Source organism: Malus sylvestris, chromosome 11 (genome assembly GCF_916048215.2).
Source record: "Malus sylvestris chromosome 11, drMalSylv7.2, whole genome shotgun sequence".
Classification (NCBI taxonomy): domain Eukaryota; kingdom Viridiplantae; phylum Streptophyta; class Magnoliopsida; order Rosales; family Rosaceae; genus Malus; species Malus sylvestris.
In genome coordinates, this window is record NC_062270.1 from 10,232,487 (window position 1) to 10,259,608 (window position 27,122).

The window sequence follows — 27,122 nt, forward strand, 5'->3', positions numbered from 1 at the left end:
ACTCTTAGTTTAAATGCGCACACACTAATTAAACCCTAATTTCCAAAACCGACACTAACTAAAGCGGTTAGTAAAAAACAAGGAAGGGCCTATCAGTAATATCTGGTAACGATAGGGGCAATAGTTCAAACCTGGTTTCCGTTTCGAAAATTTTGAAATGATCAGTGAGGTGAGGTAAGGTGAGCCCTCTTTGTCGATTCATAACGGTCGGGAAATTACCTTCTCACAAACGATTTTATTTTAGTTGACGGCGTTAAGGGGACTCGTCAGTGCCGTCCTCACATATTCCAAACACCGCCGTAACGTCTCTTGAAAATTAGTCTAATTTAAATTTTTAATTAAGATATTATTATTTTATTTTATTTTTGAGCTCTCAAAACACAGTCCCTACTCTCTCTCTCGCTTGTTTCTCACACCTCCCTCTCTCTCTCTCTCTCTCTCTCTCTCTCTCTCTCTCTCTCTCTCCATAAATTACAATTTACAATTCACACAGAGATACAGATTCACACACACTCTCTCTCTAAACTCTACGACTACGACTTTCTCTCTCTAGAGACCGTCATCGCCATTGGTATAAGGATCTCCCTGTGCTTGCAGGCCGGCCGGCAGTTCGGTTTCACTGTAAGTTTCTTCCTCTTCTTCATTAATTCTGCTTTTTTGCTTTTGCTTTTTGATTTCTTCGGTTTGAATCGCGCACATTTGGATTTCGATCGTTCGTTGTCGATCCTTTTCCAATTCAAATCTGCGTATCTAGATGAATTCGGAATTGCATTGCTTGAATTTGTTTGTGCGACCGATCGTTGACTCAAAGATTGGAAATTCAAATTATGCACTAATCTTGAATGATTGTATGTGTGTGTGTGTGTACACCGGTACTGATGAGTGAAGGTTCTTCAGATTAAGAGAGCAACAAAGCTATGGATTCCTCGCAGTCCCAACAGAGAAGAGGAGGATTGGTATCACTATCACCGTCACAGACGCCAAGGTCGAGCGACAAGTCGGTGCGAGATCTGCGATCCGGGGATTCGAATTCGACAAACAGGCATGAGAAGGAAAAGGGTGTCAATGTGCAGGTCCTTGTGCGTTGCAGGTGAGTCGGATTCTGAGTAGAGTTCAGTGAGATGTTGTCTGAGTGAGTTACTTACTCGATTGATTTGGTTTGCAGGCCATTGAGTGAAGACGAAGTGAGGGTGCATACGCCCGTCGTGATTTCTTGCAATGAGGGTAGAAGGGAAGTTGCTGCAATTCAGAATATAGCTAACAAGCAGATTGATAGAACCTTTGCGTTTGACAAGGTTCGTGGCTTGGAATATTGGAACTTAAATTCTTGTGTTTCATCTTGTTCTACTTTAAAAGTTGCACCAGGGTCTTATAAGATGAACGGAATTAGTGGGGTTTGATCAATTTTTGTTCACAAAGTTTTGAAATTAAATAAAGATTTATACTGCATTTTAGTGAAGTGTAGTTGAAATAAGTTCCTTGATGTTATGCTACTTGTAATATTCTTTCTTTGTACTGGGAAGTGATCAGAAAGTTGGATAATGTTGTTTAGGTCTTTGGTCCAGCATCCCAACAGAAGGAACTGTATGACCAGGCTGTCTCTCCTATCGTAAATGAAGTGCTTGAGGGATATAACTGCACTATCTTTGCCTATGGTCAGACAGGGACGGGGAAAACATACACAATGGAGGGAGGAGCAAGAAAGAAGGTTTGTTTGTGATTTTAGAATAGACGGCACTCTGTATGTTACGTTATAATATTCTGTTTCCTAAATAGATTTCTGACTGAATTTTGTGATTTTGTAGAATGGGGAATTTCCTAGTGATGCGGGTGTTATCCCAAGAGCCGTTAAACAAATTTTTGACATATTAGAAGCTCAGGTTGCTGAGTATAGCATGAAAGTCACATTTTTAGAGCTGTACAATGAGGAGATAAGTGATCTTTTGGCTCCTGATGAGAACACGAAATTTGTAGATGACAAATCAAAGAAACCCATAGCTCTCATGGAAGATGGAAAAGGTGGTGTTTTTGTACGAGGCTTAGAAGAAGAGATAGTGTGCACAGCAAATGAAATTTACAAAATCTTGGAGAAGGGATCTGCAAAAAGGCGAACAGCTGAGACTCTTCTCAACAAGCAAAGCAGCCGTTCACACTCAATATTTTCCATCACAATCCATATTAAGGAATGCACTCCAGAGGGTGAAGAAATGATTAAATGTGGGAAGCTGAATCTTGTCGACCTTGCTGGTTCTGAGAACATTTCGCGCTCTGGTGCAAGAGAGGTAAGGCACAGATTTAATTGTCTAGTCAATATAATGATGTATAGCACATGCATATGGTGGCTTATTTGGAATGTTATTTTACTAACAAGATCTTATTTCCATTTATTAATGGAAGTTTGTGTTTTGAGCTTTTGTAATCCTTACAGTTCATTAAGAGTCCATATCAACAAAAAAAAAAAAAAAAGAGAGAGTAAATCTTTAATGCATTATAGTAGGAACTTTCACCATGTGTATCTGATTGAAAAGAAACTTTCACTTGCAGGGAAGAGCAAGAGAAGCTGGGGAGATAAATAAGAGCTTGCTTACTCTTGGTCGTGTCATTAATGCTCTAGTTGAGCACTCTGGTCATGTTCCATACAGGTATTACTACTTAACATCCCGTACTGTTCTTGACTATATTTGCAAACCCTAGAAAGTAAATTGATTTACAATTGAATTGTTTGGAATTATCAGGGATAGTAAACTAACAAGATTGCTGAGAGACTCCTTAGGAGGGAAAACAAAGACATGCATAATTGCTACCGTATCACCCTCCATCCATTGTTTGGAAGAAACACTCAACACCTTAGACTATGCACACCGTGCCAAAAATATAAAGAACAAACCAGAGGTCAGAAGTTTGCTCCATCCCTATTCTCACAAATTATATAGTTGAACTGTCTTCATTCTGACCCTTGTTATGCTTTGTTGTTGCTTATTGTTTCAGGTCAATCAAAAAATGATGAAGTCTGCTTTGATTAAGGATTTGTATTCTGAGATTGATCGGCTCAAGCAAGGTTGTTAACTGATTCCTGCGTTGATGTGCTCTCTATATCTCTCTCCAGAGTGTTTTTTGTTTGACAGGTTATTTAATGATTCTTTATAGTTACTTTGCTGCAAGCTAAATTGTATGACATTTTTCTTATGTTCATTCAGAGGTATATGCTGCCAGAGAGAAGAATGGAATCTATATACCACGTGATCGTTATCTTAGTGAAGAAGCAGAGAAGAAGGTCTTATTCTTGTCCTTTAACTGAATTATGGACTGCTTTTCCTACGTTCACAGTTGACTGGTTACTAACTTCATTAACTCTTTATTTACTGTAGGCAATGGCTGAAAAGATAGAGCGGATGGAACTTGATTCTGATTCCAAAGACAAGGTATCTCCATCAAGATTTCATTCCTTTCTTTTTGAATAATGTGACTACAGGGTGGGAACTAATATAAACGTTATGTTGGCCTAAGAGCAGCAATTGCAGGAGCTTCAGGAACTTTACAGTTCTCAGCAACTTTTGGCTGTAGAATTGAGTGATAAACTTGAAAAAACTGAGGTAATACATTTGTAATATCAACTTACAGGGTCTCCTTTTGTTCTTTCTGCTCTCGTTCTGAGATAATCAAACACTTTATACTTCAGAAAAAGCTTGAGGAAACTGGACATGCGCTGTATGATCTTGAGGACAAGCATCGACAAGCAAATGCGACCATCAAAGAGAAGGAATTTCTGATAGTGAATCTCCTCAAATCGGGTGAGCAAAGTTGTCTGCTAAATTAAATTGTCATGTCACCATCTGCATTTTCAGACCATAGATTATCTCCATTTCATCGTACTTTAAAGTTATACAGTCGACATTCGGGATTATTCTACACTAGTTCATGTTCAATTTTATGCATCTATTAAATTTCATGCTGGAAGGTACTTTTAAATGCATTTTTCTTACTATTATTCAATTGTTAACTTTCAGAGAAATCGCTCGTCGGGCGTGCATTTGAGCTAAGAGCAGAGCTAGAGAATGCTGCATCAGATGTGTCCAGTTTATTTGCCAAAATTGGTTTGTATTATTATTTTGTATTTTCTTCTTTGATCTCTCTCAAAACTTCGGGTTATTTATTTTCGATGATTTTGTAGAGCGCAAGGACAAAATTGAAGATGGAAACCGGATACTAGTCCAGAAATTTCAGTCCCAATTAACTCAGCAGCTTGAAGTCTTGCATAAGATTGTGGCAGTTGCAGTGACACAACAGGAGCAGCAATTAAAAGATATGGAAGAGGACATGCAGTCCTTTGTATCAACGAAGGCGGAGGTAAGGTCTAGACAAGAAGATGATTGTCTTTGCATGCATTCCTGAGATTGAATTGTCAGTCTATTACAACTTCATTATTTGGCTTAATTTTGAAGGCTACTGAAGAACTGCGAGGGAGATTAGGAAAGTTTAAAAACATGTATGGTTCTGGTATTAAAGCTCTAGATGGTATAGCTGGGGATCTTGAAGGAAATTCGCAATCAACGTTTTCTCATCTAAACTCTGAAGTTTCTAACCATTCTTCTGCTCTGGAAGATGTAAGCATTAGTTCACTATATATTTTGTCTTCAGATTTCTTCTTTTTTCTGTATTTGACTTTCTCCAAATGATTCAGCTCTTCAAAGGAATTGCTTCAGAAGCTGATGCATTACTCAATGATCTTCAAGGTAATCTTCACAACCAAGAGGAAAAGCTAAATGCATTTGCACAACAACAGCGTGAGGTACGTAAGATATTGTTGGTTTCATGGATGCTTTATTTCCTTTACAGTAAAATTCAATCATCATTTTGGCTTAAAAATTCTGTGATTTGCACAGGCTCATGCCAGAGCTGTCGAAACTGCACGTTCAGTTTCTAAAGTAACTGTGGACTTTTTCAAAACTCTAGACTTGCATGCATCCAATCTGACCCAAATTGTGGAAGAAGCACAAACTGTCAACGACAAGAAATTGTCTGAACTTGAAGAGAAGTTTGAGGTGGGTGCAGTGCACTTATTAAACTGAATGAGCCGTAGAACAACCTCATTCGTCTAATTAAACGCTTGGTTTTTTTTTATTTTTAATCTCTATGTAGGAGTGTGCTGCTAATGAAGAAAGGCAGTTACTAGAGAAAGTGGCAGAGCTGCTGGCAAGTTCAAATGCCAGGAAGAAAAAACTGGTATGATTTGTTCTTAGGCTGCTACCATTTCCTTATGCCTTGTTCTTGAGGTTTTATGTTAGAATTCAGCAACGACTTTTTATTTAGGTTTTTCTTAATAACAATCTTTATGTGTTTTTAGGTACAAACTGCTGTAAATGATCTTCGAGAGAGTGCAACAAGCAGAACCAACAAAATACAGCAAGAAATGTCAACCATGCAAGATTCAACTTCGTCTATCAAAACCAAATGGACACTTCACATGGAAAAAACAGAATCCCATTACCGTGAAGACACAACGGCTGTGGAATGTGGAAAGAAAGACATGGAGGAGGTTCTACAGAATTGGTACATATATTCGTCTCTGGATATAGGAATTTATACCGATTTTGGCATGATTCTGCTACTTGAATTTTTCTAGCCCATTACTTACACCGAACAAAAATGTGCAGTTTGAAGCAGGCATCAGTGGGTGCAGCACAGTGGAAGAAAGCTCAGGAGTCCTTGCTCAATCTAGAAAAGAGAAATGTTGCTTCTGTGGACTCTATTGTTAGGTATGCTTTTAATACTTCAAGCGCATTCCTTATATAAGAGAAATACTGTGGGTCTCAATTGAAAGTTTATTCATTTATTTTCTCTTCAACTAGGAGGGGAACGGAAGTCAATCAAACCTTACGTGATAGGTTCTCCTCGTCTGTGTCAGCTGCACTAGAAGATGTAGACATCGCAGACAAGAATCTCCTTTCCTCCATAGATCGTCAGTATCCAATTTCACATTTTAAGTTGACATTTGTCTTCGTAGTTATATGTTGGACTACAGTTACTGAAGCAAGTATTTGCAGATTCATTACAACTTGACCACGAGGCATGTGGAAATCTAAATTCAATGATTGTTCCATGTTGCGGGGATCTGAGGGAACTAAAGGGAGGTCACTACCACAATATTGTTGAAATCACCGAAAATGCAGGAAAATTTCTTCTGGATGAATACGTGGTAAGATTGTTAAGAGTGCAATAATTGTTCTGAAAATCTCTTCTGGATGAATACGTGCAATAACTGTTTTGCTCAATGAAATTTTCTGAAAAACTAATTCTAAGTAGAGTTACGTTTTTAATAATACTGTGTTTAACGATATTTTCAACCTCTGCAACAAGCAGGTGGACGAACCATCTTGTTCCACGCCAAGAAAGAGGTCATTCAATCTTCCAAGCGTTGCATCAATTGAAGAACTCAGGACTCCAGCTTTTGAGGAGTTGTTGAGGCTATTCTGGGATGAAAGATCGGCGAAACAGCAAGCCAATGGAGACATAAAACACATCGCAGGGGCGTACGAGGCTGCTCAATCCATTAGAGACTCCAGAGTTCCTCTCACTGCTATTAACTAAAGAGAGGGGGACGCGAACATTTAGTGGTCAGAAAAACACGTGTGTACATAACGTATATGGCATATATATGTACTATTTAGTCACTGTGCTATGCAACTCTTATTCGTTGATTGTTTCTTGTGGATGGAGAATTCGATCTAGTACGTAGGGTTCTTGGGGAACTTCAAAATTCGAGTTCGTTGAATTTCCCGCTTGTGTAACAAACTGCCATTGGATTTTTGATGAGGAGTTGATTGTTTTTTGAGTGTTTAAGGAAGCTGCTTCTTTGCAAACCATAATTCATGTCAAACATAAATAGATATTAACGGAGGAGTATTGAGGATTCTATTGGCTTCCAAAACGACCGTCGGTAAGTTACCGCAATGTGTTCGTCCCCTCGTCCTATTGCGAGAGATGTTTTTGTTTAATCCTAGGACCGCATGAGGTAAGAATTTTGAATCCGTTATAGTTGACCCATAGTATGACTTAGCTTTCCGTTTAGTTGTATTAGATAGTAGGGTAAATTAAAAAAAACTACCTTAACTATTGGTGTCACGACACTTTCATACCTCATCATTTAAAATTGACAATGTCATACCTCATCTTATGAATTTATGCCAATGTTATACCTTCCGTTAGCTTGGTGTGAATTTCTTAGTTAAATGCTGACGTGGCTTGATCCGGACCCATTTTCTATTAAAAAATTATTAAAAACTAAAAAAAATCATTTAATATTTTTTAAATATTAAAATAATAAAGAAAAGTTAAAAAAAAAAAAAAAAACCAACACTCAGTTCGTCCCCTTCCCCCCCTTCTCTCTCTTCTCCCCATCTTCATCTTCTTCCCCCTTCCTGCAATTGCAACCCAGAAAAAAGAAGAGACAAAAAAAAACCAATTTGTCTCCTCGCACCCACTACCTGCAACCCAAAAAAAAAAAAACCAGAAAAAAACCCAGATCTCGTTGAGGTGGAATCGAGAAACCTTTGCCAGGCCGATTCTGAAGGTTGAGAACCTGGGCGCAGAGAAAATGGGGGGAATGGGTGTGGAGGGAAGGTGGGTGCCGGGGGGGGGGGCAGACGAATTGGGTTTCCTTTTTCTCTCTCTCTCTCTCTCTCTCTCTCTCTCTCTCTCTCTTCTTCTTCTTCTTCTTCTACAGGTTGGGTGAGGGGGGGACGGACAAACTGGGTTTCCTTTTATTTATTCTTTTTTCTTCTTCTTCCTCTTCTTCTTTCTGAGTTTTTTTTTTTTTGGGGGGGGCGGGGGCGAACTGGCGAGCATTTCATGGGTCAATGCCATAAATAACTTGGTGTTCGCTGTGGTGGTGCAGCAAGGGCTTCTGTAACAGATTATGTCCAAGCCTTGAATTTCCAATCAAATTCGACATGCAAGGAATAAGAATTATACCTGAGGTTTAATGGAAGTCAATTCGAGTCCACAGAACTTCGAATTCGTCGAGCTTAAACTTGATTTTCGCCGAAGCCTCTCGTCGGGAAACTAGTAAAGGAAGAACAGGGAATTACTTGGGTTTGTGGTGGGGGAGGGGGCGAACTGGGTTGGGTTGGGGTTTTTTTTGTTTTTTTGTTTTCCTTCTTTTCCTCCTTCTTTATGGGTTTGTTGGGGGGGGGGGGAGGGGGAGGAACTGGGTTGGGTTGGGGTTTTTTTTTTTTTTTTTTTTCTTCCTCATTTCTGGGTTGCAGGAAGATGGGGAGGGATGAACTGACCTGAGGTTTTTTTTTATTTACTTTTCTTTATTATTTGAATATTTAAAAAAAATTAAATATTTTTTTTAGTTTTAAATAATATTTTAATAGAAAGTGGGCTCCGAATCAAGCCACGTCAGCATTTAACTCAAAAATTCACGGTCAAGTAACGGAAGGTATAACATTGGTACAAATTTTTAAGATGAGGTATGACATTGTCAATTTTAAAAGATGAGGTATGAAAGTGTCGTAACACCAATAGTTGAGGTAATTTTTTGTCATTTACCCTAGATAGTATTACAACACAATTAATAAATCAAAGAGAATAAACTATCTCTACATTTGCATTACCTTAATTTAAGGGTGGTCTTATGCACACCCGTTTTTATTTCTCACACACCTCTTTCAATTTTCGGTCGTCCTATTGGATGAATTAAAGAAGATCAATGGCCAAAAATTAACAAAGATGTGTAGGAGTTAAAGAAGGGTGTGTGAACCAAGAAACCGACCAAACCAGACCAACTATGAACCCAATCAAATCAAATTTTCAGTAATTTCATAAAACTGACCATCAAACCATTGAACTGTTTGCTATTTGAAGTAAGAAACAACAATTCAACCGAACCAAATATGAAAATTATTTTGGTGGTGTTATGTGTTGGAAAATATTAGTATTTAGGTTTATTTTAGTATTTTGGTTTTGCTTGTTAGTTTAGGATTTGGCCTAGCCTATTCGAGTTAGGGTTTTTTAGGTTTAGTTCTCTATAAATATTGCTTATAATTTAATTTGAGAACAAATCATTCACAATGTAGTTTCGGCATTCTAGTGCGTTTAATAATATTTCTATTATTCTTGTAAGTCTTGTTCGTTACGTACTCTGATATTCAACTTGGTATCAGAGCAGATTTGATCCTTCGTGATTTAATCTGCTTCAGGTTGGTATCTGTTTGCTTGTTTCCGTTGTCGTTCGTGTTCAGATTGTTAGTTGGTATTGATTGTTTGCAAGAAGAAAAAAATTGTTCGTTCGTTTTTTATCATGTGACTTTGCTTCTGCACATTTGAACGCCGCAACCTGCAGGAGTATCCGTAAGTCTGTATTGCTGCAAAGGAAAAAAGAGGAAAAAGTAGAATGGAATGAAAAAAGAAGGAAAAAAGAAGGAAAAAAAGGGAAAAAAAATTTTGGTTGGATTTTTTGTTTGTTTGTTCGGAAATCGGCATCGGCATTGACATTAGCATCGGCATCGTCATTGGCATTGGAATTTGGAATCTTGCACTTGCACCAATGGAATTTCGTATTGAAATTGGCATCGGAAGTTAGCATAACAAAGCTTGCATCCACATCTACTTTGGCAAACTCATGTCGTGTACCACCATGAGTTTGACGAGGGGTGTTGGAAAATATTAGTATTTAGGTTTATTTTAGTATTTGAGTTTTGCTTGTTAGTTTAGGATTTGGGTCTAGCTCATTTGAGTTAGGGTTTCTTATGTTTAGTTCTCTATAAATATTGCTTGTAATTTAGTTTGAGAATAAGTCATTCACAATGTAGTCTCTTAGGGTTTTGTAGCTGTTTCGGCATTCTAGTTAGTTTAATAATATTTCTATTATTCTTGTTAGTCTTGTTTGTTGCACACTCTGATATTCAACTTTATGTTTTTGGGAGATCAATCGGATTACTGAACTGATCCCACCCATATCCAACTTGTAAACGGATTGTATCAACCTAAGTCCGTATCCAAATTCATTTATAATCAGATCATTGGATACAAATGATATTTGACTTGATTATCCATATTCAATAATTTTTATTGGATCCGAATCATATCGGATTGGATCTTATCGAGTCTAAGTTAAGACTTTGAAAAGATTAAAATATTATCACTAACTTCATTCTTTTATTGTATTTATTTATTTATTTTTGTTAAAAATTTGCACGTTGTATAAAAAGAATATAATGCAAGTGTTTTTTTTTTTTGTCAAATAATGCAAGTGTGTTTCGAATAATAAACTTTCATCTAAGATAATAAAAATAATTCCTCCAATTAAGGGTAATATATCACAACCACGTGCTAAAGTTTCTTGTCAATGAACTCGTCTAGTATTGAAAATAATATATTTTATAACTTCAAGCAAATTACTCTGGGATTGAATTCAATTTTAGAGAAATTATTCAAAATGATCCATAAATTGCGAACAAAATCAAGCACAAATTGAAAACCACTTTAACCAAAAGTGATTTTCGGTCAATACGCAATGAACAAAAATCTATATATTTTTTTATATAAACAATATATTTATACACTACGAGTAAGGAAATAAATTGGTATCGAATTCATTATTCCTAATATTTCACCTAAGGCCTCTCAGAGAAAACGAAATATCACCAGATCATAGAATCAAGCAGTGAAGAAAAATCAATTTTGATTAAAAGAGGTTTTAGGAAGGTTATTGTTGCATTTGGCAAAATTGATTAAAAACCGTGACTAACAATTTCTTGTCAAAAATGAGATTGTTACGTGCTCTCACTCAACAAATATTTTAGTAATGTTTTACTTATGATATAACATTACAGAGACAAATGCCGAAAACCTATATAGATCGCAGAGACTATGACCGCATTCCATTTAGTCATTTCTCGAATGTTATGTTATCAAACCATAAATCAGAACTAAACCATCTTAAATATTGTTTTTCGTGGTATAAATGTTTCTTTTCTTTTTGTCAAAGAAAACAACTCATCAAGATCCTTGCAATTAACTCTAAACCAGAGGTATAAAAAACCAAACATGGAATTGGCCATTTTTGCTCACTTAATGCACACCGCTATCAACTATCAACTGCATTTTTTGCTTCTTCTTCTTCAAGATCTAAATATATAAAGACAAAAATTTTATTTATGGAAAGGCAGAATTATAACGATATATATATATATATATATATATATCCACCCCACCCGTACCAACTCATGAGCCTCGAACAAGACTAAATTTCTAACCTACATTTTCCTGATAGAATCAATACTATATGCAAAAATACTGCACCTTCAATCTCCTTGACCGGGAACAACAATGCGATCTGATGGGAAGGTGGATGGAGTGCTATGCCTGCAAAACATATCAATGTTCTTCGTCAGAACCCCACATGATGGATGGGAAAGTAGTTGATTAAACGTAACAAGTTACTTCTCCTTGTCACAACTATACTATATCTGACATTTCTTCGTGTAAACGGATACCTAACGTTGGTTCTATCAACTACAGCTTTCATGAATCATATTAATAGCATGAATAAAATTTCGCTTCAAAAGAGTAACTTGCCAACTAACACAAAGAAGACAATATCATTTGGGATAATGCAAAATGCCACTGAAAACTACCTGAATTTAACCTCACAATAAGCTTGCACTCAAGAGCCCAACTGTCCTTTCTCTCCCAAACGTTTCATCATCAAAATCTTCATTTGTGGAATTTTCCTGACACAGCAATTTGTTTTCGCACATTGGATTTAAGCCATGACCCTCCCAAAGCATTGGATTGCCTTGGCGCATTTCATCTTGTTCAGACCCGTTATTGGTATCAGTATTATCCTCCACATCTTGTTGCATATCATCCAAACATGATGGCTCGACATTGAGATCAGAGCACATATCATATCCGGTTTGTTCCTCAGTCCCATGATAAGCCACAGTCACTGCTCCTTTGTCAGGTAGATCACCAGCATCCTTTTTCTGCCTCTTCCATTTCTTTGTAGATGAAGTACCGTCATCCTCAAAATCTTCTTCTTCTCTTTCTCTATGTAAATAGACCCATAATTTCCTTTCCCCATCAAATTGCACACATGGATCACGCTCATAATGCAACCGATCCAGGGCACCACTAACAACTTGATTAACTTGTGCATCAGACACATCTTCAACAATGTACTGAGAATCTCTTATTAAAGTGCAAACATCTGCTCTGGTGCCAATACTTCCAGGCAACCTTGCAGCTGCATCTCTCACAAGACAAAGAATTGTAACATGTGGTGGTCGATCACGTTTCAGCATAAAGTGATCTCGGGCCTTTGATGTTGGCTTACCACCGCACCTTCTCAATGGGGCAACAATGGATTTTTTACCATCAGCTGCTGTGTAAGAAAAGGCCCTGTCTGGAATTGAATACCTGAGAACCTCCTCCTTACGGAAATAAGCCCTCACTACTTCGGAACTTGGGCTAATGGTGTTAAGACTCTTTTGAGCTCTTAAATCCCTGAACCTTTCTTTCTCATCCAGGTTGAGCTGCATCAACTCCAAGGGCGGTGCCGGAAGAATTCCAATTTGTTGAATGGTATCTTGCCCACATTTGAGCCAATTTGCAAACGAATCCACCAGCTTGACAAGCATTTTGTGCGGAAGACCCCATGCTTCAGGATATATCACCTCCTCATTGGCGTCATGATCTGATGAACTCTGAGAAACTGGACCAGTCCATGACCAGCTTTTTGTAGCTTTTTCAAAGGCAACCAGTGTCTTCCAACCTTTTGCTCCTAAAGGTGCTGTTTTTGATGAAAAGATCCTTAGAACTCCTCTCACAAGATCCTGAAGTGGCTCTTGTGTCTCAAGAATACAAGGATCTCCTGGATTCAAGCTAACACGGTTCACAATCTCCTGAACCGTTAGAAAAGGCATATTCATTTCTCCAGCAAGCTCTAAGTTATTGACATCTGGCTTTTCACAAGAAAGAACCCCATTGACAGCACCCTCGTGAGTTTTGTTTGGTTCATCGACAGATTCCCCAACAGTACCTTCTGGGACTGCAGTGATCATTGCCAAGCGAACAGCTGAAAGAAGATGTATAATCGAGAATGAGAAACCAGTATGAACTGTAGGTGTAATTGGAGTAAATGGCTTTTTCTGGGGCCTGGTTTCCGGCTCCATATCCGTTGCTCCCATTTCTGTAATTGGTTGCTCAGAAATTTCTACATCTGAACTAACAGTCTCATTCTCTAGCTTCCTCTTTGCCTTTTTTTTAAAGGAACTGGAATCAACAATGAGCTGTTTATGGTTAGACTGGAGGTCGCCACCTTCATCTCCTCTACCAGTATCCGACACATCCTCCTTCCCTTGCCGCTTCTTTGCCATCATGTTGCACCCCAATAATGGGACCTCAATTCTTTCATGGCGATCACTCACATATTCTTCAATGTTCTGATCTTTCTTCCTGATATTACCCCGTCCACCACCATTCCCTAGGAACTGCATTCCAAGTGAATCATCCTCCTCATCAACAAAATAGCGAGACTCTGGCACAGAATGATCATGGGCAACTTCTCTTTTCTGCTTTCCAGTGTAGACCTTCCATGAGGGTGTGTGCAAACTTTCACCAGCTTCCCCTTGAAATTGGGCATTCTTGCCCAATTTGTAGATTTGTTTCTGTTCATCATAATCATCACCTTCATCATTAAATTTACTCAAGCCCGGGATATAACGCTCTTTGAAAGCTCTAGTCGAAGAGTTATGTAAGGGACTATTGTCTCGCATCTTACCCTTTTGTTTTGCTTTGGAAGAATAGTTCTCTCGATTACGCATATGTCCATGTTCAGCAAAACCACCCATCTTACTGGAGTAATTGATCCCATCAAGAGCCTGGAAACTCTCCTTCACCTCTTTCTTCACATATTTGGTCCTTTTTGCTTCTAGAGTGGGATTCAACAAAGATGGAGAAGTTTCCATAGCAACACTGGGATAAGCCAGCTTCCTCCTCAACAAAGGGTTGCTATCCTCATCGTCGTCAAATTGCTCCGATGAGTCTGATTCCGTATCTTCATTTTTTACAAACATTCTATTACCTTTCAATGCTGCCATTTCTGATCCTCCATTTTGCATTCTCTTATCTCTCATCTTCTCTTGCAATGGTTTTGCTCTAAATTCAGAAGATATAAACCTAGCATTCCTCTGTGGTGGGGAAGCTCTATATGATTTGTGATTTAGATCAGGAGGCTCCCTCCCTAACTTCCATTTCTTGCTCCTAGCATTCCAATCATCGGCTCTTAAGGGAGAATCCATAGAAAAAGTATCCCCTTCTGTCCTTTTATGCCAGAATGGTTCTGCACGTTCTGATAAGTCAGCTTGATCTCCTCTGAGCGGTGGCTGTGGAAGTCTGGCTTTCAAGGACTTCATCTGATCCCCAGCTGTGAATTGATGAATATTTTCTGGATACTTGGCCTTTTTACCAAATTCATAGGGAGCTCTCAAGTTAGGAGGCTTTGCTGTTAAAACATTTGCCTCTGACAAAAGGTTTCCACTGCGGTTCCTACCATAGGCATAAACGTCAGCCTTTGAGGAGAGAGGCAGACCCATCAAACTGTCAGTGTTTAATTCATCGCCTCTTAAAAGGTCATGATTCTTTCCCACTTTGAAAACACCAGACCTATCCGTACTGCTACCACGAGACACATTTCTATCTCGCTGAATGTCAAATCCATATGTTGCGTCTTCAACATCATCACCACTTATAAATTGATCCCTTATTCTGAGTGCTGCCCCGGCATCATCCCCTACTGCTTTATGCTGCCGAGGAAGAGCGACGGCTGAACTGTATGGTCCTGAATGGTTTGCTAGCTCTTTTGCTGAAGGAGTCTTGGACCCAGCCAACTTCAGTATACCTTTCGGATTCTGCTTCCCATATTTTGCCAAGTCCATAGCTGACGACCGCCCTTTTGATGCAAGTTCCACACTTGTATCCACCCCGTATGGAGAATAACGAGCCATTTTCTGTGCAGTTTTCCTGTCCTTGATTTTGTCGCTCCGTAAACCTTCACCCGACTCTCTTTCTGATGAGTCAGCCTCCATATCTTCCATCTTCTCACCCATCAAACTCTTCTGGATTCTCATAATATTCAGCACCCGGAGCCTCTCCTCAATACTATATCCCTTGCAATTAAGCCAAGCATCCCTTATTTGACAGAGATTACTAACCATACTGTTCTGATGCTTCCTCAAAAGATTGTAGTGCTGCCGCTTCTGAAAAAAATTCAAACCCTCCCGGTAAAGAGCAACTCTTGGTTCACACAAACCTCCCTTCAACATATGGAACAACTGCTTAACAGGGCTCCCAAAATGAAAGTTGCAACCCGTAAAAAGCTCTTTCAAGGTAATCATAAAGGTCTCCTGGTCCATATCAGGCAGATACTTAGTGAGGCCAAACTGCTCCTCCTCACTCAAGCACTCATTCCATACATCCACTGACAATATATCTTCAAGGCTTGGAATATCATACAGCTCGAAAGGAATGCTACAAGTCTGGTTCCCAACTTGGCAAAACTCCACACCAGTTTCCCCTAATTCCAACAAATCAAAGTCATCAGACCCCGCTCCCGAGTCCGCATCATCAAATTCATCATCGTCATCCGATTCCGCAGCAGAGCTACGCTGTTGTAGCTCATCCTCATCACTAGACATACTCTTCCTACTACTGGGAGAAAACTCCGAATCAAGCCTCGAAACCTTGAAGTTATTCTTCTCAATTGCCATGAATCCCAACACAACCCAAACCCAACCCGCCAAAATAAAAAAGACTCCACAAATTTCACACCAAGCCACCTCCAAGTCCCCAAATTTCAAACCATCACAGAATCAAAACCCTAATTTAAAACAAAAAAAAACAAAAAAATCCTCAACATTAGCAACTACCAAACAAACAAAAAATGCACAAATCGAAGCAAGATTCATAACTGACACCAAATTTTACCCTAAATAAAAAAAAATTTAAAAATTAAAGAGACTGAGAATCGAACGAAAGAATACCTGCGGCGAGCTTCAATGGCGAAATTGACCAGCAGAGCACGGAGGTGCGAGAACTCGACGGTTCGTAGAGAGAGAAAGAGAGGAGAGAGAGAGAGAAGAGAGAGATTGCGTTTGGGTGGAAGATGAGAAACCCTAAAAGGCTATAGAGAGAGAGCTAAAAGACGAAGCGGTTAATAATAATTTCGATGGTATTTTGCATGAAAATTATAATCTAGATGTGTGCGTAGGAGAGGTCGCCGTGGGGACGAAGAAGACGATGGTGACGTGGAGAGAGGCGCGCCGTCTGATTTCGCGAGGAGGACCATGGGAGGGGGCGAAATGACGAAAAGGGGCACCGAAGCGGGAAAGAGGAAAAAGAGGGCGTATGCGTGTGGCAGCGCCGAGGTAGAGAAGAAAGCAACAGCACAGAACAGTCGAACACTGAGAGAGAAGGCCGAGTTGACTCGGCGAGTTCCGAGTCATGATCTTCTTCGTTTTTATCTCCTGCCTGTTGCTTTTTTGGGGGCTGGCCCAACATTTGCAGATATCCTACTGCCGGGCCGGTTTTTATTATATGTGGCCCGCTTCGATCTTACGACGTCGTATGGTTTATTGGTTTTGTTTCTCTGTCATTTTGGTTTGCGGATGGATACTTGTCACCCAATTTTTCCTTCATTAAAATTGAGCATTTTAATGAAAAGCTCTTGAAGAGTAAAAAAAAAAAAAAAGAGTGAAGCTTTAATTAAAAGTCCTCAAAATTACAAAAAGTAATCGAAACACTTAAATAGAAATTTAATAATACAAAACAAAACAAAAAAGTGCGGTTATATTTTTGTAAATGAGTTGAAGTTTAGTGGGAATATAGTAAATAAATTGATGTTAAAAAACAAAGAGTCAGTTTATGCTCAAAAAAAAAAAAAAAGTTGGTTGCATTTTTGTAATCGTGTATAAACAATCGGTGCCATCAAAGTTCAGCTTATTTACAAAAATGTCACCGCCTCTTATTTTTAATTTTTGTCTTTATTATTAATAAAAGTTCATTAAGTGGTTTGGATACCAAAAAAAAAAAAGTTTGAGGTTTATTCAGTAGTTTTCCCAAAATTTTAATCTGAATTTGAAAAATATTATGAATGAGAATATTTTCGAAGAGATTAGATGAAAATTGGAGATTCCAAAAATTCCAAATTTTTTATTTGAATTTATCTTAAATGCAATCTTATTATGATGAATGCTTTTGAAATATTCTAATTTTTTTATAATTATTTATACTAAAATGATGTAAATTTATTGCTCAATTATCGCAAGTTTGCTAGCAACATCCCAACTTCTAAGTTTCCTCTGTGAAAGAAAGACTGTTGGTGATTTCGGGATCTCTTGATCCTTCTAGTTTGGGTTGTGGGTGTGCCAACTCGCAGCCCAAGACCAAGCGGGTAAAAGAAAAGTTGGTGATTGAGAAAAAATGTATTTGGCCAGAATGATTCTTTCATTGATAGAATACTGAATATATACAAAGCTTTCCTTGTACAATAAGAAGACCTACAATCTAGGAATACATCAATTGGAAAGTATCAAAAACAAATCAATCATATAATTCCTTCATATCTAATTACATTGACTTTCAAACACTCCCTCTCAAGTTGGAGAGTGAATGTCAAGAACTCCCAACTTGCATAACATGGATGAGAATTTTTCCTTGCCTAAGGCCTTTGTAAATATCTCCGCCAGTTGTTGAGAAGAATTGACATAACGAGTAGCTATAGAACCGTCTAAAATCTTGTCCCAAATGAAATGACAATCCATCTCTATATGACGTGTTCTCTCATGAAAGACAGGACTGGCAGCAATGTGCAATGCTGCTTGGTTATGACAAAACATAGTGGCAAGCTCTGAAATGGGTACATGCAAATCTGTTAACAAATACCGCAACCAAATGAGCTCGCAACATGTCCCAGCCATGACACTATATTCGGCTTTAGTACTAGAGAGCAAAACCGTTTTCTGCCTCTTAGTCTTCCATGAAATCAACGAATTCCCCAAGAATATACAATACCCAGTTGTAGAGCGACGAGTTATCGGACAACCAGCCCAATCCGAATCATAAAAAGCTTTCAAAGTTAACTTATATATCTGACTGAAAATATAAGCCCTGACCTGGTGCGAACTTCAAATATTGCACAATTCGAAATGCTGCATCCATATGTGGCTGACACGGTTGATGCATAAAACGACTGAGCACATGCACGAAGTATGTGATGTCCGGTCTAGTAATGGTAAGATAGATCAAGCATCCAACCAATCTTCGATACAAAGATGGGTCTTTGAGTAGTTCGCCTTTATCCAAAAGTTTGTTGTCCTCCATTGGAAATCCCACGGGTTTGGCACCCAAAAGACCACAATCCTTGATTATTTCAAAGGCATACTTTTGTTGTGAAATATACAGTCCTTTTTTTTTAACGAGAAACTTCAATACCCAAAAAATATTTCAAATTGCCAAGGTCCTTAATATGAAAGCGGGTATGAAGAAGCCTTTTAAGGGCATTAATGGCCTCCAAATTGTTGCTTGTAATAATAATATCATCAACATAAATCAACAAAGCTGTGAAAGATGTATCGTTCTTTTGGATGAAGAGTGAATAATCCGCTTTGGATTGAGTAAAGCTAGCGGCAAGTATAGCTTCTGTGAATTTTGCAAACCATTGTCAAGAAGCTTGCTTGAGGCCATATAAGGACTTGTTGAGGCGACATACAAGGTTCTCCCCCTGTCGTCGAAGACCAGGAGGAAGAGACATGTAAATTTCTTCCTAAAGATCACCATGAAGAAATGCATTATGAACATCGAATTGTTAGAAGGACCACCATTGGCCAACGGCAAGGGCAAGGAGGCAGCATATAGTGATCATTTTGGCAGTGGGAGAGAAAGTGTCACGATAATCAATCCCTTTAGCTTGGGTGAATCATTTGGCTACTAAACGAGCTTTGTAACGCTCGATAGAACTGTCAACATTATGCTTGATTTTGTAGACCCATTTACAATCAATTGGACGTTTGCTGGGAGGAAGCAGAGTAAGAGTCCAGATATTGTTTGAAGAAAGTGCGTCAAGTTTGGAATCTATGGCTTGGCGCCAATTAGGGTCTTGAAGAGCCGCTGCAAAAGAGGAAGGTTCTACACTTCGACTAATGAGAGCAACAAAAGAAAGATGCAATAGTGAATATCTATGATAGGAAATAGAATTACAAATGGGATAACGAGTACATCTGGTGGAACCGAATGACAAAAGCGACGAAGATTGGAGTGGGGGCAGCATCACCTGTGAGCAAACGTAGTCCTGAAGATGGACATTAGGCTCCTTGTGGCATGTGGAAAAACGGGTTGGTTGAGCAACGAGTGAAGGTGCAGGTATGGGTTCCGTGAGGGGGTCGGATGGTGAAGGTTATGGGGATGGGTCAGTAAGTGTTGGAAGAGATGTGGAAGGTAATGTAGTATGAGAAAGAGGGGTGGGATGAGATGAAGTGGGGGGTACATGATCTGGTTGTAAGGTGAAAAGAGATGGTAGGATATCAGAGGTAGTGGTGACAAATGGAAGGGGTAAAGGTGTTGAGTGAGTCAAATCGGGTAAGTTGGGAGAGGTTGTAGCGGTGGTGGATGGATCAAAAGGAAAAGTGTCTTCAAGGAAAATGACATCCCTATTGGTGAAAATCTTATGTGTCTCAAGATCATAAACTTTATAAGCTTTTTTATCACGAGGATAACCAAGAAAAACACATCGATAAGCCCAGGGAGAGAACTTAGAGGGAGGGTGGACTGAGGTGGCATAGGCAAAACAACAGAATAGACACATATGGGAATAAGAGGGTGGCTTGTTGTACAGTATGTCAAATGGTGATTTTTTTTAAAGTAATGGTGTAGGGAGACGGTTGATAAGATAGGCAGCGGTGAGAACACACTCCCCCCTAAACTTAGTCGGTAAATGAGACTGAAAACACAAAGCTCGGGCAGTTTCTAGTAGATGGCGATTTTTTCGTTCTACAACACCATTTTGTTGTGGTGTGTAAACACAAGAGTGTTGATAAATGATCCCATTTTCAGAGAAGAAATCCCGCATGGAATAAAATTCACCCCCATTATCTACTCTAATTTGTTGAATTTGGGTGTGAAATTGAGTTTCAACATAAGCAAAGAAGGTTTTAAGGGCAGTTTGTGTTTCGTGTTTATGTCGCATTAAGAAAACCCATGTAAAACGAGAAAAAACATCAACAATAGTTAAGAAATAATCAGCACCACTAAGGGAGGTAGTCTTATGAGGACTTCAAATGTCACAATGCAAAAGTTCAAAACACATAAAAGTTGAAATGGAGCTACGACTAAAAGGTTAGCGAGTTTGTTTCGCCAACGGACAAACATGGCAACTATGACTTGAATCAAAAGGGAAATTTAAGGTTTTATTTGCTAAATATTACAGATGCCCAAAAGAATGGTGCCCTAGACGACGATGCCAAAGATCAACGGAAACAGTGATGTGGTGGCATAAGGGTTGGCTTTGTAGAGAGGAAGTAGAAGCCAACACCACAAGGTAATATAGATTGCCCTGTCGCTTATCAAGACCAATCGTCACCTTCGAAATCAAGTCTTGTAAAATGCACCAAGAGGGAAAAAAAGTCACTGAACAATGTAACCCATCTGTAACTTTTCCAACAGATAACAAATCAACTTGGAAAGAAGGCACGCATAGAACATTTTTCAATTGTAGTAAATCACTTAATTGAATGTTGCCAATCGAAGTAGTAGAAGCCTTCTCTCTGTTAGGCAGTGAGACAGGCGGCAAAGAAATATTTTTAATGGAGTTTGTCAATAAACTAGGTGAGCGAGTGATGTTATCCGTTGCTCCGTTGTCGATTATCCATTGACCGGGAACAAGCAGTCACAAACTTGATGGTTAAGAGATGAAAGCGGTAGCATGGGCTTGTGGTCCATCATTCTTAGCTGGTGGGCCATCATTCTTGGAATTCAATACAGAAAAGATGTCTTCATATTGTTTTTCGGACAAGTTGGGCACATCAACTTGAAAATCCTTGATGGTGGGCATAGAAGTAACGTGGTTGGTAGAAGGACCTCCACGAGAAAAAACTGCTACCACTATCACCACTTTGTTTGGAGTTGCGTGTCTTGTTAGGATTGTGACGAGGATGATCCGGTGGGTAACCATTTTTCTACCAGCAAGTCTTGACCGTGTGATACTTAGCATCGCAGTAAGAGCAGTGAAGAGGAGGTCGACTGTTGCTGCTGCTCTACAATGACTATTGTTGTTGCTTGTTGTTATTGCAATGGCGAACCGCAATGGCTGCTGGTTCAGTCAGGTTGCAGATAGTGCCCAACTCCTGCTGTTTTTCTTTTTGAATGATTGAGGAATACGCTTGTCGGACAGAAGGGAGTGGATTCATCAACAAGATTTGTCCACGAATAGCACTGTAAGACTCATTCAATCCCATGAGGAATTGCATAAGTTTGTTGACTTCATTTTATGCTCCACAAGTGCGGGTTATTGAAGAACTATAGGATGCCAACTCATCCCAAAACCCCTTTAATTTGGTGTAATAAGTAGCCACAGATTGTTGTCCTTGGTTGAGAGAGGCAATCTCTCTTTAAAGCTGAAAAATTCGTGGGGCATTGCTCTGAGAAAATCGTTCCTGAAGATCTTCCCAAACTTCATAGGTTGTCTTCAAGTAAAGAATCGAGTCCAAAATGTCATATTCAATGGAGTTGATGCAAGAAGCATGTTATTGCATCTCTGCCATGCAGCATGTTCATCGGGTTTCTTTGTTTCAGACGACATTTTCACTTTGCTGTTAATAAAACCAATTTTGTTTTTGGCACTCAAGGAGATTTCTATAGCCCGACACCAAGTGTTATAGTTGTCCCCATTCAATTTTTTTTAGACTAGAATCAAACCAGGATGGTCTGAAGGATGAAGAAAATAAGGGTCAGCAAAATTCTCGCCATCGCCCTTCTTGATAATGATGTTGTCGTTGTCACCCATGGAGAAGGAAGACAACGAAAAAGATGAAGTTTGATGCTTCTGGTTACATTAGAGAGAGCAAGGGTTTGAAACATGCTCTGATACAACAACCAACAACAACAACAACAACAAAGCCCTTTCCCACTAAGTGGAGGATTCATTTTCATAAGGATTCGACGTAACTTAGGAGTGCCGGCTATCGACTACCTGACGCCCTCCCCTTCTTCCTTTATCTGGGCTTGGGATTGACAATGTAAGATAAACTTACACATGCGGAGTTGAAACCTGCTCTGATACCATGAGAAAAAAATGTATTTGGCCAGAATGATTCTTTCATTGATAGAATACTGAATATATACAATAGCTTTCCTTGTACAATAAGAAGGCCTACAATCTAGGAATACATCAATGGAAAGTATCAAAGACAAATCAATCATATAATTCCTTCCTATCTAATTACATTGACTTTCTAACAGTGATTTTGGTTGCCTTTGATTTGACTGTTTCAATGCGATTGAGATGACTGAGGAATGAACACGTCTCGGTTGAGGGTTCTTCGTATCTTTGGTCAAGGACTTTGATATTTGTGAAAGTGAAGTGGTATGGATTTAGTGATTGACATGGTGAGCTGAGATGTATGGGAAGCTGAATCGTATCAACCTATACGAATCGGTTGAATTGATCAAATTGATAAGTGATTAAATTACAATACTTTTATTGCAAGAAAATAAATTGCAAGAAAGTAAATTGCAAAAAAATAAATTGTGATAAAATAAAAATTTTTCTGTGCGTGAAAATACTTTCCTCTATACATTGGAGGAAAACGAGTTACACACAAATTGAGAGTGACTACATATAGAACGAGAAAATAAAGGTAAAAGCACGCAGGGTGTAGCGAAAATAATAATGTATACTAGTTGAGAGCATTCATTCTCAAAGTTTCCCCCTTGATTTCTTTTCAGTGATTATAAATTTCAAAATGTATCCTCTCGATGACAATAATAATGTATGTCTTCAATATGAAAATCCTTAATCAATTTCTTCCTTAGATATCATGGTTGACTTAGGAGATTATGACTCAATTCAAGATGATCATGTCGTGTTGAAAGTGACAAATATGAGTCCAAATAGAGACCAAAAGTGCTGATAAAAAAAAAATAAAGATCGAAAGAAGCTTCTATTTATAGGTGTTGGAGCCCTTAATCATTTTTTATTATTATTAGTAGGTTTTTTAGTCAAAATGATATCTGAGATTTGCATAACTTCTCTTAGTTTCTGAAATTTGAAATCAATAAAAGTGGTCCCTAAGATTGTCCATCATCAATCATTTTGATCCTTGAGTAAAAAATTATGTTACATAAGGATCAAAATAATAAAATTACTCTCAATTTGATAAACAATAGGCCAAAATGATTTGACCAAAATGATGGTATTTTTGTCATTTGATTCTTATTTTATAGATATATTTTTTCACGGAATGATCAAAATGATTGATTGTGGACAAACTTAGGGACCAATTCTATCTATTTCAAATCTCAAAGACCAAAGTGAGTAGTTATGCAAATCTTAGAGATGAAGAAATCAATGAAAGACAGTCCTTTGCACGGGCAAGATGTAGAAGATTGCTAAAGGAGGGGGACAAAATATCGTCTAAACTCTCTCTCTCTTGTAGGGTATAATAAATCACTCTCCAAAGTTGATTTAATAATCCACTTAATGTGGACTTAATTAGGCTTTAAGAGAAATTTATTTCCCTTTCCTAGAAAGACCTAATTTCCTATTAAAGAGAGAATCTACATCAAAATAGGAAGCAGTCCTACGTTTCCTAAAGCAAGATGATCTCTACACTTGCTGCCTTTTTCTGCGAGCAGCCCAACAGGTGTGGAGGTATTTGTGGAGCCAAAAATATTCACAAGGCGACACGTGGATTTTTGGATAAAAGATGACAAAAATACCCTTGAGGCATACCGGGATTCCTACGTACGAGCAACGGGCAATCATCTGTTAACCAAGTAAAAAATGCCTAAAGAAGGTAACAAATAAAAGTTATTTCATCCATATACTCCACAAGGTAACCATTCCAAACATTCCATTTAAATTAGATTAATTGGTGACTTAATGGATTTATTTCCTAATTAATCCATTAAATCACCAATTAAATGACTCATTATGTCAATTAATCCCCCATTACATAACCCACTACCCAAAAATCCCAAATGGCTGGCCACCCTTGTTGATCTCATCATATTCACCTATTTTATCACATTAATTAGCTAGTTAATTTGGCAATAATTTTATTTGCTAAATTAATTAGTCAATTATTCCCATAACTCCTAAATTCAACCTAAATCAAGAACCCTATCCCTATAAATAGGCTCTCATTCTCACCAAAAAGTTAGGTCCTGACTCTTGCCAAAATTCTCCAAAGCTCTCAAACACTTTTCTCTCAAAATTCTAACTTTGGCATCGGAGGTTCTTCGGCCAAAGCCCCCCCATTCATCGTGGGCGCGTGAGGCTCTTGGCCTTGACCTAAGGTGTTAATTGTTTTGTAGGTGCAATTTTGTCCAAGATCAAGGAGGAAGAAATTTGCATCCATAGTATGGATTTAGTGATTGACGTGGTGAGTTGAGATGTATGGGAAGGTGAATCGCATGAACCTATACGAATCGGTCGAATTGATCAAATTGATAAGTAATTAAATTACAATACTTTTATTGCAAGAAAGTAAATTGCAAAAAAATAAATTGTGATAAAATAAAAATTACTCTGTGCGTGAAAATACTTTCCTCTATACATTGGAGGAAAATGAGTTACACACAAATTGAGAGTGACTACATATAGAACGAGAAAATAAAGGTAAAAGCACGCAGGGTGTAGAGAAAATAATACTGTATACTGGTTGAGAGCATTCATTCTCAAAGTTTCCCCCTTGATTTCTTTTCAGTGATTATAAATTTCAAAATGTATCCTCTCGATGACAATAATAATGTATGTCTTCAATATGAAAATCCTTAATCAATTTCTTCCTTAGATATCATGGTTCACTTAGGAGATTATGACTCAATTCAAGATGCTCATGTCGTGTTGAAAGTGACAAATATGAGTCCAAATAGAGACCAAAAGTGCTGATAAAAAAAAAGAGAGACCGAGAGAAGCTTCTATTTTTAGGTGTTGGAGCCCTTAATCATTTATTATTATTATTAGTAGGTTTTTTAGTCAAAATGATCTTTGAGATTTGCATAACTTTTTTTAGTTTCTAAAATTTAAAATCAATAGAAGTGATCCCTAAGATTGTCCATCATCAATCATTTTGATCCTTGAGTAAAAAATTATGTTACATAAGGATCAAAATAATAAAATTACTCTCAATTTGATAAACAATAGGCCAAAATGATTTGACCAAAATGATGGTATTTTTGTCATTTGATTCTTATTTTATAGAGATTTTTTTTCACGGAATGATCAAAATGATTGATTGTGGACAAACTTAGGGACCAATTCTATCTATTTCAAATCTCAAAGACCAAAGTGAGTAGTTATGCAAATCTTAGAGACGAAGAAATCAATGAAAGACGGTCCTTTGCACGGGCAAGATGTAGAAGATTGCTAAAGGAGGGGGGCAAAATATCCTCTAAGCTCTCTCTCTCTCTTGTAGGGTATAATAAATCGCTCTCCAAAGTTGATTTAATAACCCACTTAAGGTGGACTAAATTAGGCTTTAAGAAAAATTTATTTCCCTTTCCTAGAAAGACCTAATTTCCTATTAAAGAGAGAATCTACATCAAAATAGGAAGCAGTCCTACGTTTCCTAAAGCAAGATGATCTCTACACCTGCTGCCATTTTTTGCGAGCAGCCCAACAGGTGTGGGGGCATTTGTGGAGCCAAAAATATTCACAAGGCGACACGTGGATTTTTGGATAAAAGATGACAAAAATACCCTTGAGGCATACCGGGATTCCTACGCATGAGCAGCGGGCAATCATCCGTTAACCAAGTAAAAAATGCCTAAAGAAGGTAACAAATAAAAGTTATTTCATCCATATACTCCACAAGGTAACCATTCCAAACATTTCGTTTAAATTAGATTAATTGGTGAATTAATGGATTTATTTCCTAATTAATCCATTAAATCACCAATTAAATGACCCATTAATGCAATTAATCCCCCATTACATAACCCACTACCCAAAAATCCCAAATGCCCGGCCACCCTTATTGATCTCATCACATTCGCCTATTTTATCACATTAATTAGCTAGTTAATTTGGCAATAATTTTATTTGCTAAATTAATTAGTCAATTATTCCCATAACTCCTAAATTCAACCTAAATTAAGAACCCTATCCCTATAAATAGGCTCTCATTCTCACCAAAAAGCTAGGTCCTGACTCTTACTAAAATTCTCCAAAGCTCTCAAACACTTTTCTCTCAAAATTCTAACTTTGGCATCGGAGGTTCTTCGGCCAAAGCCCCCCCCATTCATCGTGGGCTCGTGAGGCTCTTGGCCTTGACCTAAGGTGTTAATTGTTTTGTAGGTGCAATTTTGTCCAAGATCAAGGAGGAAGAAATTTGCATCCATAGTATGAATTTAGTGATTGACGTGGTGAGCTGAGATGTATGGGAAGGTGAATCGCATGAACCTATACGAATTGGTCGAATTGATCAAATTGATAAGTAATTAAATTACAATACTTTTATTGCAAGAAAATAAATTGCAAGAAAGTAAATTGCAAAAAAATAAATTGTGATAAAATAAAAATTACTCTGTGCGTGAAAATACTTTCCTCTATACATTGGAGGAAAACGAGTTACACACAAATTGAGAGTGACTACATATAGAACGAGAAAATAAAGGTAAAAGCACTTAGGGTGTAGAGAAAATAATAATGTATACTGGTTGAGAGCATTCATTCTCAAAGTTTCCCCCTTGATTTCTTTTCAATGATTATAAATTTCAAAATGTATCCTCTCAATGACAATAATAATGTATGTCTTCAATATGAAAATCCTTAATCAATTTCTTCCTTAGATATCATGGTTCACTTAGGAGATTATGACTCAATTCAAGATGCTCATGTC

General features: G+C 38.0%; 2 protein-coding genes across 3 annotated transcripts; one reads left to right on the plus strand and one right to left on the minus strand.

Annotated features, from left to right (window-relative positions):
* Nucleotides 1-431: 431 nt before the first annotated feature.
* Nucleotides 432-6,840, plus strand: LOC126589780 (kinesin-like protein KIN-5D). Of its 2 annotated transcripts, none has more exons than XM_050255175.1 (23): nucleotides 432-621; nucleotides 889-1,090; nucleotides 1,166-1,295; nucleotides 1,553-1,708; nucleotides 1,806-2,282; nucleotides 2,545-2,642; nucleotides 2,736-2,892; nucleotides 2,989-3,058; nucleotides 3,198-3,274; nucleotides 3,369-3,422; nucleotides 3,513-3,593; nucleotides 3,680-3,791; nucleotides 4,008-4,094; nucleotides 4,172-4,347; nucleotides 4,443-4,604; nucleotides 4,682-4,789; nucleotides 4,884-5,042; nucleotides 5,140-5,223; nucleotides 5,345-5,550; nucleotides 5,655-5,756; nucleotides 5,850-5,959; nucleotides 6,045-6,196; nucleotides 6,361-6,840. In XM_050255175.1, exons 2-23 carry the CDS (start codon nucleotides 918-920, stop codon nucleotides 6,586-6,588), a joined length of 3,159 nt encoding a protein of 1,052 aa, XP_050111132.1. In that variant the 5' UTR covers nucleotides 432-621; nucleotides 889-917; the 3' UTR covers nucleotides 6,589-6,840. The 2 variants fall into 2 exon arrangements, with proteins under 2 accessions (XP_050111132.1, XP_050111131.1); XM_050255174.1 differs by having other exon boundaries at nucleotides 898-1,090.
* A 4,197-nt stretch (nucleotides 6,841-11,037) lies between these two features.
* On the minus strand, nucleotides 11,038-16,553 carry LOC126589399 (uncharacterized). Its single transcript, XM_050254676.1, has 3 exons — nucleotides 16,050-16,553; nucleotides 11,643-15,886; nucleotides 11,038-11,370 (listed from the first exon to the last, which is right to left on the minus strand). The coding sequence occupies exon 2, from the start codon at nucleotides 15,774-15,776 to the stop codon at nucleotides 11,655-11,657; it is 4,122 nt and encodes a 1,373-aa protein (XP_050110633.1). The 5' UTR covers nucleotides 15,777-15,886; nucleotides 16,050-16,553; the 3' UTR covers nucleotides 11,038-11,370; nucleotides 11,643-11,654.
* Nucleotides 16,554-27,122: the final 10,569 nt, after the last annotated feature.

Bases quoted from the DNA above. Each gene is read 5' to 3' on its own strand.
- LOC126589780 (XM_050255175.1), top strand. From the start codon at position 918: ATGGATTCCTCGCAGTCCCAACAGAGAAGAGGAGGATTGGTATCACTA. The intron at 2,893-2,988 runs GTCAGAAGTTTG...TTATTGTTTCAG, and splicing joins ATATAAAGAACAAACCAGAG to GTCAATCAAAAAATGATGAA. The intron at 5,551-5,654 runs GTACATATATTC...AAAAATGTGCAG, and splicing joins GAGGAGGTTCTACAGAATTG to TTTGAAGCAGGCATCAGTGG.
- LOC126589399 (XM_050254676.1), bottom strand. From the start codon at position 15,776: ATGGCAATTGAGAAGAATAACTTCAAGGTTTCGAGGCTTGATTCGGAG.